This window comes from Merops nubicus, unplaced genomic scaffold (assembly GCF_000691845.1).
Source record: "Merops nubicus isolate BGI_N331 unplaced genomic scaffold, ASM69184v1 scaffold11779, whole genome shotgun sequence".
Lineage (NCBI taxonomy): Eukaryota > Metazoa > Chordata > Aves > Coraciiformes > Meropidae > Merops > Merops nubicus.
Window position 1 is genome coordinate 29,776 of NW_008633080.1, and position 12,463 is coordinate 42,238.

A 12,463-nucleotide genomic window follows, 5' to 3' on the forward strand; every position below is an offset into this window, starting at 1 on the left:
AGGGAATGGCTGTCCTGTGCTTTTGAAGACAGAAGAAAGCTCCTACTGGCATTTTCCATAATTGAGTGCTCCTACCACTCCTCACTGGCACCAATGCAAAAATTACAGCATGTGTGCTGAGGTCTCCTAAGGTAAGAGGTATCCTCAGGTAAAAACTGAGCTGTGCTGGGTCAAGAAAATCTTTTGTGTAACTCAAGGACATTTACACAGAGACAATGCTCACAGTAACCACCCAGAACTGCTCTAATTTTTGCTCTGACTCTTACTGGCCATGACCTGACCTATTCATATAATCTGTTACATCAAATAACACTGAAATACATCACAGCAATTTCACAAGGCTGAATATGTAATACCATATACTATAGTGACACATACTGTAAAGTACAAGTAGCACCAAACCTGACCCAATCTGTATTTCTTGCATTTTTGGAATATGGCCCTGGCCCACAGGAGGGTGCTGCTCACTGGCACACAGCACATAAGAGATGTGAGGATGGTTATTACTTGTTTTTATTCAGGAGACAAACTGCAGCCTGGTTGCAGAGAGCACTTAAGTGGGAATGAGATGAAAGGTGCTGCTGGCCATGTACAGTCAGTTGGTGTCCTGTGTTGGCAGGAACCTTCCACCTATGCCTAGAATTTTTTTTGTTTAGGTTGCTCTGCAACCTGGACTGGACACAACCATCAGAGGAACAGGGACTGGGGGCTCACTGCTCAAACATGCCTGGCTTTTCTGCTTAAAGTCTAAAGCTGCAGCATCTTCTAAGGTATCAACCATATATCTGACAACAGAAAAAACATAAATACAATCTTTTAATGGTGATAGAGAAATCCCAAAGATTTTACCATATTTGATAGAAAATTCTGGTGCTACAAATCGACAACGACAATAAGGCACATTTAGCATTTTAAAATTACAATTGACACAGATACAAGGGACAGAGTGTAAAGGAGAATCAACAACATGCAGACGTTACATCCTGTAGCTGGTAGTAGGACATGAGGACAAAATACAACTTTCATCACAAGCATTTGGTTGCTGAGCACAGTGCTCAATGAGGAGCTGATGGCCACAGCTCTCTCCCCACGCTGGGATCCAGGCAGGGTCCGTGCCAGCGAGCAGCCACTCAGCACGGACGGATGCTGCAGAGTGAGATGGCTCCCCCAGCACCCTGCACCCCACCACCAAACCCGGGGGAAAGGTACACCTTATTTTTATTGCACAGCAAAGTCACAGCAAGGAGAACTTCTGTACGTACTATACAACTTTGCCACATTTTATTCAAATAAACTATTTTGTAAACTACTTAGGTCAGCTGACTGACATGATCTATTCCATTCCTGAGGTGCTGTTTGGTTAAACTGATTCTTCAACTACAAAAAACTACTCCAGGCAAAACTTGCCATTTTGTTTATTCTGCAAAATATTCAAGTCATGGATATCTCAAATGATTCTGACTTCAAAAATAATTTAAAGATCATATCCCAGGACACACCAAGGTACCAGAGATGATGGTCAGAGACTCAAGAGGCTGATGAACTCAAAGCACCATGTGCTTTCTAGAAAAAAATGAGGCTTTACCTCTCTTCAACTATGTTTCAGCTGCACTTCAAATACACATAAAATTTAGTCAAAAAATCAGACCCAAGTCTAGCAAAATGTCTATCCTCTTGTCCTGAGATAATGTGGAAGCTAGACTAAGAGCTACGTGCTTTCGGAGTAGGAGAGAGATGGAATTCAATTTTTTTTGGCAGTCTAGTCAATGAAGACTTGATTCTCCACTGAATGCTGAAATATTTTGTGTATTTGCACATTAGAGAACAGCAATGTGCCTTAGTTTATACAATCTCTAGAAAACAGAAAGGTACTAATTATACTAAGTACTAAATATATATATATTAAATACTTGCTGTTTTGCCTAAGCGGAGGCCTCACTTCCAGGATTGTAATGATCTCAAAAGAAAAAAGCAAAACTCAGAATTATTTCCACTTCAGATGGAATTTGACTGAAATAGTAAAGAGCAGGTAGTTTTTTGCATGATCCTACAAAGGCTTACAAACACATAACCAATTACAAGTAATTCTTAGGACTTAACAAGGTCATTCACAGTGCAAAGTCTGCCCTAAAGACATTGCTCCCTTTAACTATGCCAGCATAGTAGAAGTGCAAAGCCCTTCTAGTGTGGACAGTTACACCAATACGAAGTCTCACAATGTCATCCTACATTCAGACTCAGAGCAAAATAAGCGACATAGATACAAAGCACCTTGCATGGCACAGGCAGTAGATGACTGCTGGCTGCATCACAGCTTCATTAGCTTAGGCATGACAGTAAAAAATAAAATCTTAAAAATCTAAATCACCTCAATCACGTAATCACCTTTCCAAAGCACACGAAAAAAAAAATCCAGAAGATAATGCCCTGAAACGAACAATTTGCCTAAAGAGTTTCATCCTCAACTCAAAAGGGTTTCCTCTTTTTCCAGTTTCTATGACTTTCTCCCAGAGCAGCAGCCTCCCAAAGCCCCGGTGTGCTCCTCACCACGCCGGGAGCACAGGGAGGCTCGGGTCAGTGCTGAGCTCCGGGGAGCCCTGTGCCCACCCCTGTGCCCAGCCACAGGGCCAGCACGGGTGCTCTGCAGCGCTTCTGGAATGGAGACACGTGGCTTCAACCTGCTTAAAGCCCTTTGCACCAGCAGCACTGGAGAGAACGGCAGGTAGCTAAGTGTGGTGGGGAACAGCAAGTTAGCACAGCCCTTAGGTGAAAGCTTCAGGGAACAGGACCCAGGCAGATGTGCAGCATTGCTGCTCTTCTCAAGGGAGGTTTTGCCACAGAAAGTCTGGAGTCCATCAGGTAAGACCTAGGTCTAGGACCTGGCACAGGCAGAGCTCATGGCCAACCTCAGCACACGGCTGTGGCAGGCAGCAGGGTATGGACCAGCTTCAAGCCCTGGTGCAGCCGCCAGGACGCGTTCCTGCCCGCAGTGCCTCTCTGCCCTTCAGACCCGCAGCGCGTCCTAACGTCTCTTGGCACGAGCCGCAGAAGCCAGTGCAGATGAAGGAGTGACCGTGGCTTTGTCCAGAGCACCCACACAAACCCTGGCACAGCCCCACACTTGGCCAAGGCTCCAGGATGCTCATGGTGGAGCACGCCCTGTGGTACCCTCAGCCCCCTTTCTCCCAGCCCTAGGACCTAGAGAACTGGTCATGTTTGGGTGTTGTTTTACACTTGGCTCAGGAGCTCTACCTTACCAAAAGATCTGGCATGAAAACAGGGTAGCAGGTCACGTGTAATAGCAACATACACAACAGCAATGATTCTTTTTATGTGAATTATATGCAGGGTCTTAGAGCAGAACAAAAAGAAGTGTCAAGAAGGTGGAGGTGGGTCTCACAGTGAACTAAAGGAGCAGATGGAGCTGCAATGCCTTACAAGGAAATCAGGATCACTAAATCACACAAGACTAAGGTTGGCAGTGTCATTATAAATCAGAAAATGAGCACTATGTCCCACTGCAGAACCCTTCCCTGTTTTATGAAGTGGACTGAAAATTGTTTCCGTGTCAAAAGGCTCACACAAGCGAAGCATTTATTACTGAACTGCCACATTAGGAGGAACCAACGTTACTATCTATAGCAGCAATAAACATAAAAAAAGAGCCTGACATTTAGCAAGAGACTCATAAAGACATTTCCAGAAGTGTTTAGTACAGCCAAGACTGTGAGTGTTAATTTCCATAATGCTGTGTTGTTGTCATTAATGAATGTGCTAATGACCTCTTAATTTTTGGTTTAGACAGATAATTGCTGATCAGTCCCTTTGGGGATGCAGATCAACTGAGCCAGCCTGGGGCTCTGAAGGCTGCACCTGGGATGAACGATTCAGTTCAAGATAGATGCATAAACCCAAAAGCAGTCGTTGAGATTCCCTCTTCCTACAGATTAAACTGTGAGGAAGAGATAAGAGAAGGCACAGAAGGCAGCAGGTACAGATTTCCCCTGATAAAATCTGGTACATGTATTCCTCTGTTCACTTAAAACAGTAGAAGGCAGGAGAGCCCTTTCCAGGACAGAAACAGGAGTATCACAAAACCATAACAAAGAAAAAAAGTTGTATATATATATACATACACACACATCTGTTACATCCATCATACAGCAGCAAGGTGTGGGGGGTGTAAGTATCTATGTACACATACATTTGTGTGCATATATATATAAAAAAAAAATTCCTTCATAAACCAAGTTTAGGGCAACAGTTTTCAGTCTGTGGTTGCTGACTCCTAAAAGTGAGACTGTATTACTTCTAAGGGGTCTATAAACATACTCAAGCAAAACATGCCTCTTGCCAGCAGGCTTAAATCAGATTCACATCTGTTAAAAAATGATTCTATGTCTAAAAGGAAAATAGCTGAAAACCCACTGTTTTAAGGAATTCCAGCTGTGATAAGCTCTAATCTTTGAATAATTCCAAAGGACTCTATTATACTGAACTCTGACAAACAGTGTTTATTTCTGTTCCCTTTTTACCAGGGCTGTGCACATTAACATGGACTTATTAGTGCCATGACCTCTGGACATTATCTTAAACAAGAACATTAAAAGCTGTTTTTTTGATTGGCTGTGTGCTTCTGCTGTTGCATTTTTGTACAGTTTGCTTTGCTTGAAATGGAATTTGGAGACTATATGGCAGTCATGGCTGCACAAACAGCACTGAGGACCGATATGATGTGGTCTAGCTAAACATAAATCACTTCAGTATATCATTTAGCTGTAATCTGAATTATTTGAAAAATCGATTTATGGCTGATTTATTGTGCTTTTATGTAAACAAATAAGCATCTGATAGCTGTGGAAACTGCATACTTTGTGGAAGTAGCATTGCTATTCCTTCCCTCCTGGCACAGGTAGACATGGAACTGATAAATTCCCTTTTAGTAAACACTCTTTTCCCCTTCTTAGTTGGAATTGGGCTACACAAACCCATGCATGGTCACAAGTCAAAAAATCTCCACTTGGGCAGCATGGAAGGAGTGTGGAAGAGAGGTGCTTTGAGTGTAAAGAGGGAAGAATCACCCGGAGTAACTTCTCCTTTCCTTCTATCCCACCAGTGGCTGACCTGTCTTAGGTGAAGTCTCCTGCCTGGTGCTTATTCCTCTTCTGCATCTCAGCTGCCCAAGCCTGAGGGGTAAACGGGTCAGAACAAGTTCCTGTGGATAGACAGGAACATTTGCAGTAACCACACACACTGCTTGTTTGCTGTGCTGTGATTTTTCACCAAGGCGTTGAGAAGGCAGCACCGCTTCCAGCACTGTTTTGCTCTCTGGAAAAAATATTAGTTAAAACCAGCATTTAAAAACTGATACCACAGCTTTTGTTCAAAGTACCAGAAAGCACCTCTAGGCGTGTGAACAAGCCGTGCTGCAAAGGGACTCCCCTAGGCCACGGCCCTGCCAAGACGCACCGCAGACATCTGTACCGCTGCCCTGCCGCCCGTCGGCGGCCAGGCACAAGCCCTCTGCTCTGTGGTGACAAGCCTTGCCAAGCTGGCACCCAGCTGCAGGAGCTGCCACGGGTGTGCCAGCTCACTCCCAGTGCCACCCAGGGGCTCTGAATGCAGTCCAGCACAAAACAGGTATGGTGAGGAGCTAAAACATGTCCCTCCTGCACTCAGCCCTATGCAGGTGTTAAACCCATGCGCTGCTTTTAATACATCTTAGGCTAATCCACACTGGGAATATAAATTCAGTAATTGTCATTATCCAAACTGCAAAAGAGGTTCATAGCCCACAATAAAAAAGTTCATGCAGGAGGTTACTGCAGAAAAGAAATTCAGCAGTACCTACTTAGGATTCACCTCCTTGTATAAACATACCTGGCTGCTGAGAAAGAACAATATTTGTGGTTTTTGAATACTATACAAGCTTTAGCATTTTGTCTCTGAATCCTGGAGACTTTTTTCCGTAACAACGCCAGTTCTAGAACACATAATGCACAGATCTCAGTTTTGAGCTCCTTTTCAATATATGCTGCAGACACTCCCCACCTCAACCGGTATTTCGCCATGCTGCTCTGATGTCCTAAAATATGCAAGTTCGGTTAACATATAGAGGTTGCCAGGTCCTGGGACTCATCTTTCTGCTACCTAGTCCTTCTCTTGAGGTCCTAGCTCCTAGAGTGAAGCAACAGGTGATGTGTCAGCTTTCACAGAAAGAAGAGAGTAGTTACTGGTCCTAGCTGAAAAAGGAAACAATCCTAAACTCAAAATATACTTCTATTCAGAAAATGTTTCACTATTTAGATTGTATTTTATTCCTTTTTTGACTCCTGGCTCATTTTTGAACAATGAAGAATGAGATTATCATCTGTATATATTGCATGTATCTTCTCCCTTTTACAAGCTGTGAAGAACCTGCAGTTCAGACTGTAGACACCCCTAGGAGAAACCACCTTCCTCACAGAGGTACTGTGTATGGCTGGTAGGCAGTAGAAAACTGTTAATCTCTCAATTCTGCCTTAATAATTTTACTCTACAGGTGTAAGAACAGTGAACCCCTTCCTACCCAGTGCTTGTGTTTTAGCAGGAAGAATCCTACAATGGGCACTCTTCACTGTTCTGCGTAATTTAAAATCAAAGTACCAAGTTTTATTTACACTAACACTATGAAATAACAAAACTCAGTTTTTCGGGCCCCTTTCCCAGTAGCTGTATTTCTTTGCCTGTCCACCCCCTTTACATAGAGTCCATGACAGAACATGCATAAGGGTTCAATAAAACCTGCATCCACCCATGAGGTCTGTGTGACATCAACAAATCTGGACAGATGCTGGACAGTCAACTTGGTCTTTTAATTTTTGTGCCTGTGATTATCTGCCTCGCTTATAAAACTGGCTATAAAGGACTGTTCTCTGTAGAAGCCCAAGAATTATAGATTTTCCCAGTATCTCATGTCCACAAATCTAAAGAGTTCCTAAATATTAGGAAAAAAAATGACTGACCATAAGCATGAATCAGAGTAAACAGTTACCCTTAAACAGGAATAATTACAAAACAAAATACAAGCTAAAGAGGCAAACTTTCCTGGCTCATAAAGGCCTGTGTAGAAACGAGATGACCATGCCCCCATTGCCTGGCTGCATTAGGCCCTCGGGAGACAACGAGAAAGCCTCTGGAGGTGATCTGTGGTTAGAAGCTTTTAAGACCTCTTCATGCATGTCTAGGTTTTATTTACCTATCTGTCTCAAATTCAGGGAGGTTACAAAAGCACCAACCAATCACTCCATAGTAAAGACCAGGGCAAACAGTCCCCACCAGTCACTCCTCAGAAAGTTCAAGGGTGTGGTGATAGAGAAAAGCAATGCCAGAATGAGACACAAGACACAAGCTGCCTCTCATTCAGCTGGAGAGGATGTGTGGACTACTTCAGAATCCCAACCCATACATAAAGACACAGTTGCAATAAAAGCTTCAATGCTGGTGTTCAAAACCCTGAGGAAAGCTGAGACATGAAAAGTTCAAGATAGAAGAGAAATAAGATGAACAACCACATGAACACTCTTAGATTCACAGATTAGCCATAATCAAGTTAAGAACTGCCTTCATTCAGTACCACCTACTGCATCATTATACCTGGCACTCAAATTTAAAGCACCAAATCCGACTGCATAGCAACCAGTGTGTTAACAGCAACCCTGCTTCTTTTCATCCAAGTGCACATATATATTGCATAGACATACAGACCCACAGCCACTTTTCTCCCAGGCTTTGTTCCAACTTGCTGCCTTTCCACAACTAGTTCTTAGAAGCACTGGTCCCACTGTGCCCCTCTGCACCCAATGCAAAGTCCACGGCCTGGTGCACACTGTGGAAGAGAAGGTGGTCCTCCCCCTCTTTAAAGAATTCTCCTCGGATGAGGGAACTTCTCACCGAAGGATTGCACTGGGCCAGTAGCACCTGGACCTCTATCTCCCCGTAGTCCTTGCAGACCTCTTTGAGCGTACGTATTCCTGCCGTGTCCAGAAACTGTACTGCACAACAGTCAATGACTATCGTGTGAAACCCCAGTGGTTCAGAGGCAAAATCCATGGAGATGCTGGTCTGTTTACCACCAGAATGCTCCTCTTTCTCTCTAGGTGTTCTTTTTGCTGCCTTTTCCTTTGCTGCTTTCACCCAGACAGGGTTGACCCCAGTTTGCTTGTACAGGGTGGATTTAAAGCACTCTTTGTTGATGTAGTAGAGGGGTGCTTCAAAACGGAACACCACAATTCCTGGCTTGGTTTGCAAGTTCTTATAAGCAGACAGGGATTCGTATGTCTCGGACTCTGCCACCCAGCCAAGCAGCGGCGCCTCTGGCCTCTGGGTTCGGAAAATGACACAGAGCATAGAGAAGCAAACGCCAACCAAAAGACCAATCTCAGTACTGATGAGTGCTGAGGCTGCCATAGTAACTAGCCAGATCACTGTGTCCACTCTGCTCAAATACCACATTTTTGGCAGGTCCCTGAACCTCCTCAGGGCTCCTCTGAGGTTTACGATGGTTATGACAGCAAGGACACATTTCTGAAGGGAATAAAATAAAGGTGCGATCACAAGAAGGACTAACAGGATTACCAAACTAGTCACCATGCCAGACATTTGTGTCCTACAGCCTGTGGACTCTTTAACAAGAGTCTTGGCAAGAGCTGCGCTTGTTGTGAAACAATGGAAGAAAGAGGGAATGATGTTGCAGAAGCCAATGGCATACATTTCCTGGTTGGCCTTCACAGAGTAGCTGTGCTTCTTGGCAAACATCTCTGAGAGGGAGACAGTGATGGCAAAGCCAATAATGGCTATAGGGATAGCATCCAAAGCCACATTAGGAATCAGGTTCCAGTCTGGAGGGCGGGGTGGCAGAAACCCAGTTGGGATGTGTCCAGCAATGCTTGAGCCATAAGTCTCTCTCAGCTTCCCAAAGTGAGATGCCAGAGTAGCTGCCACAATCACAACTAGTTCAACTGGTATTGGAGCCTTGAGCCTGGATTTAAAATGTTCATTAAGTTCTTTGGTTGGGATAAGCACAAGAAAGCACAAGAAGCTGGTGATGAGATCGCAGATGTTGGTCTTGTGTATGTTTCTGAAGATGTTTATCCACGTGGTTACGAGGGACCCAATGCCACTGCTCCGTGGAATGTCTAGGCCCAGGAGATACTTGGCTTGTGAGGTCAGGATGGTGAAGGAGGCACCTGTGACAAATCCACTCAGCAATGAATCGGAGAGGTACACGGAGACAAAGCCCACTTGAAATAAACCCATGGCCACCTGCAAGGAATCAGCCACAAAGATTAGGATGCAAATCTCACAGATGTCACCACTACACTGCTCTGGAGGGAGGTGGGAAAGAAAAAACACTGCGCACAGCCCTGGAGGACAAGGCATGATCTGAGCATGGAGAAAACAGTCTCCAGCATTCAGCTGCACCTGGTGCGCTCCACTTAAAACACATTTCCAACACAGCAGGTTTTTTGGGGGGGTCTTTGTAGTCTGAATCTGTGTTTATTGTTTGCTCATTGGTTCAGTTATAACACCTTGTTACCTTAAGAGGGCAAAAAAGAAAGCCTGGCGAAAAAATGCATTTGAAATATTGGCTACTTTTGCCATCTCTCTCAAGTTCTTATAATTTCTATGGACTTTACAGAGATACAAAACTTTCTTGGCTGTCTTTGCCTGTCTTACACTAGCACTTACAACATGCAATTAAAGTACAGCTTATGGCATAACAGCTATCCTCTGCATTGCATAAAGTCTGAAGCATCTGACACAAAGTATATGAGCCGCAAACTCTAAGTGATGTAGATTATATAATTTTTTAAGTGTCTTGTCATTTGCTTTCAATGATGCTAACTGAATGGACAAAATCCTTGGTACCTTCATGGAAATGACTAGTTTTAGGATACCTACTCTACACATCTTCACACCTAGTAAATGTCCTTTCCTCCCCATCAACCTTCATGCCAAACAGAGCACAGACCTTCTCACAGCAGTGTGCTAGAAACTTTTTAATTCCCTGTGCTGGCCAACAAGGATGTCTACACCGTCATCTGAAGAATTCAGGCCAGAACACACACGTATTAAACTCTAAATAGTGTCAATTTGATATACCCTATGATGCGGTTAAGGCAAATTAAATGCAGCTAGGATCATGACTGAAACCTTCAGAAGAACTGCAAAGCAGTACTGAAGAGAAGGCAGGTTTGGGACCTGGACTGACTGGACATCAGGTCAGAGATTGCGAATTTTTTTTTAGAGCTAATCTTGGTAATTAAGTTAATTCAAGGTTTTTCTACCTGTAAAACATTAGGAATAACTGTCTTGCCTAGTTATGCTGTAAGCAACTGGTGTGAGCAGGCTTGCGTTTTTGGGATTTGATTGTAAACTTTGCGATACAAAGTGATTTTGGTCAGAGTTTCCAATTATAAAAACACCTGAGGGTGTGAAGACCTATTGGCTAGCAAGCAGAGACAGCAAGTACAATATGCCTAAAATTTAGAGAGACTTAAAATAATCTGATTTCTTCATATAAAGAAATTTAATTCTACATGTACTTGCAAAGAATACTAAATGCAATTCATAACTCCAAAACTGAATCCATCCCACAGTGATGTAACAAAAACCTGTGTACCTCAGGAGTCCTAGAATACTTCCAAAATTACTCAACACTAATATTCACTACAAGAAAGAGAGAGTCCTAGGTTGCACCTAAACCCAGTGTTCTAGACTATCACAGGTAAGCTTCCTTTTTCACTCCTATACAGTTTGGTTAGCTATCACCTTGGAGGTGATGGTAAGAACAAATGAATGTGAACTCCCACGCTGAAATACCACAGCTCTGCAGCACCTTGAAAATTAAGTACTTTCTGGTTAATGCATGACACTAAAAATAAAAGATATCTGCTTTAATTTCACTAAGCAGTGAGCTCTAGGAAGTAGGGACAGAATGGTAAATTATAGTAGAGTAATATAATTTAAGATGGTAATGATTAAAAGTTTTCAAATCTATACTACCGTCTCAGTAGTATCCTCTTCATATAATGGCATTGTTTTGGCTTTGAAGGGAAAACCAGCAATTTTTACTAGCACTGTAATAAATAAAAAGAAACTGGACCAGATACTTTTACTATCCAGATAGTTTCCTGATAAAAGTGACTGAAGTCTGGAATTAAAAGCTGACACTAGATTTTGACCCAATGAAATGAAGACCTAAGCTATAAAACAAAAAAAAAAAAAGCAGCTTCAGGCCACAGCAAGGAAGGTGGTGAACAGGCTGTGTGAGAGCAGCAGGTCATTATGTGCAGGTCCTTACAGCCCCAAAAGAGCAGCCATGCAAGCACAAAATGCTATTAAAAAAAAAAAGGAGAGGACACAGAAGAGTTTCTTGTACCACAGTAACTGGAGACATCCAGTCCTCCCTGTGTCCACTCCCCTGGGATACAGATGGAGGACACATGCAAGCCCAGCATGCTGTTCATGTGGACAATAACCTAAAGAAGAGTTAAAACTAGTTCTACAGAATACCCGTTTGTCCACCTCCTCCTACCTGATAGACTCCAGCTATGAAGGTCATGGTGGCTCCCACTGTAATTGCATAGCAGCTTTTATCACAGAGCAGCTTCTGCAGAGTCTGATTCCCAGGCAAAGTGGTGGTGTTTACATTTGCTGCTGTATCTGTGAGGACACCCAGCACAGCTGGCTCCAGGTCATAGCCAGCTCTCTGTATTTCACGATCCACCACTTGTCCTATCATCAGGCAAATCACACCAAAAATGCCAACTGAGATGTGCCGCGAGGTTCCAAATATGAAATAAATAATGCTAGCAAAAAAGGATGTATAAAGACCATAAACAGGCTCTTGTCCAGCCAAGAGAGAATAGGCAATTGACTGTGGGACTAGTAAGACCCCCACAATCACACCAGACATTATGTCTCCCAGTAGGTACTCTCTTAGTTTGTACTTAGGAAGCCACTGCAAGACCGGAAAGAAACTGAAAACATAATCTTTAACTTTGGCTGGAGTGCAGCTGCATGTTTTCTTTGCTTGCTTAACCAGCAGAGCCTTCATGCTCTTCTTCTTTTCCTGGGGTTCCAAGAACATCCTGTGATGGAAACTGCGTTTAGCATCGTCTCCTTCTGGCATTTCAGTCACTGAATGGACCTTGTTGAATTCTGCCATTGCTGCCATCTCAAGGACTCCCTAAAAACACAAAGAAGGACCACCTGCATTAAACCATCAAATAATGTGTTATGTGATACTTTCTAACAGTGTGAATACAGTATTTATGAAAAGCAAGGACTAAAGGTTAGTTCAGCACAGAGAAAGCAGCTTCCAAGCAAACTTGGAAAGAATCTCCCCATTATATCCCCATTAAGCAAGGTGGGAAGCTGACGTCCCATAGAACAACCCTGCTGCTGGCAATGTGGCAAT

General features: G+C 43.3%; 1 protein-coding gene across 1 annotated transcript; it reads right to left on the minus strand.

Moving 5' to 3' along the window:
• Positions 1-7,797: 7,797 nt before the first annotated feature.
• Positions 7,798-12,220, minus strand: LOC103780446 (sulfate transporter-like). The gene is made up of 2 exons (XM_008948124.1): positions 11,579-12,220; positions 7,798-9,303 (listed from the first exon to the last, which is right to left on the minus strand). Exons 1-2 carry the CDS (start codon positions 12,218-12,220, stop codon positions 7,798-7,800), a joined length of 2,148 nt encoding a protein of 715 aa, XP_008946372.1.
• Between the last annotated feature and the right edge of the window lie 243 nt (positions 12,221-12,463).

What these genes read in the sequence shown, in the direction of transcription:
- LOC103780446 (XM_008948124.1), bottom strand. Translation starts at nt 12,220, where the DNA reads ATGGCAGCAATGGCAGAATTCAACAAGGTCCATTCAGTGACTGAAATG. An exon ending in TCATAGCTGGAGTCTATCAG is followed by an intron (nt 9,304 to 11,578) that starts GTAGGAGGAGGT and finishes GATTCCTTGCAG; the next exon opens with GTGGCCATGGGTTTATTTCA.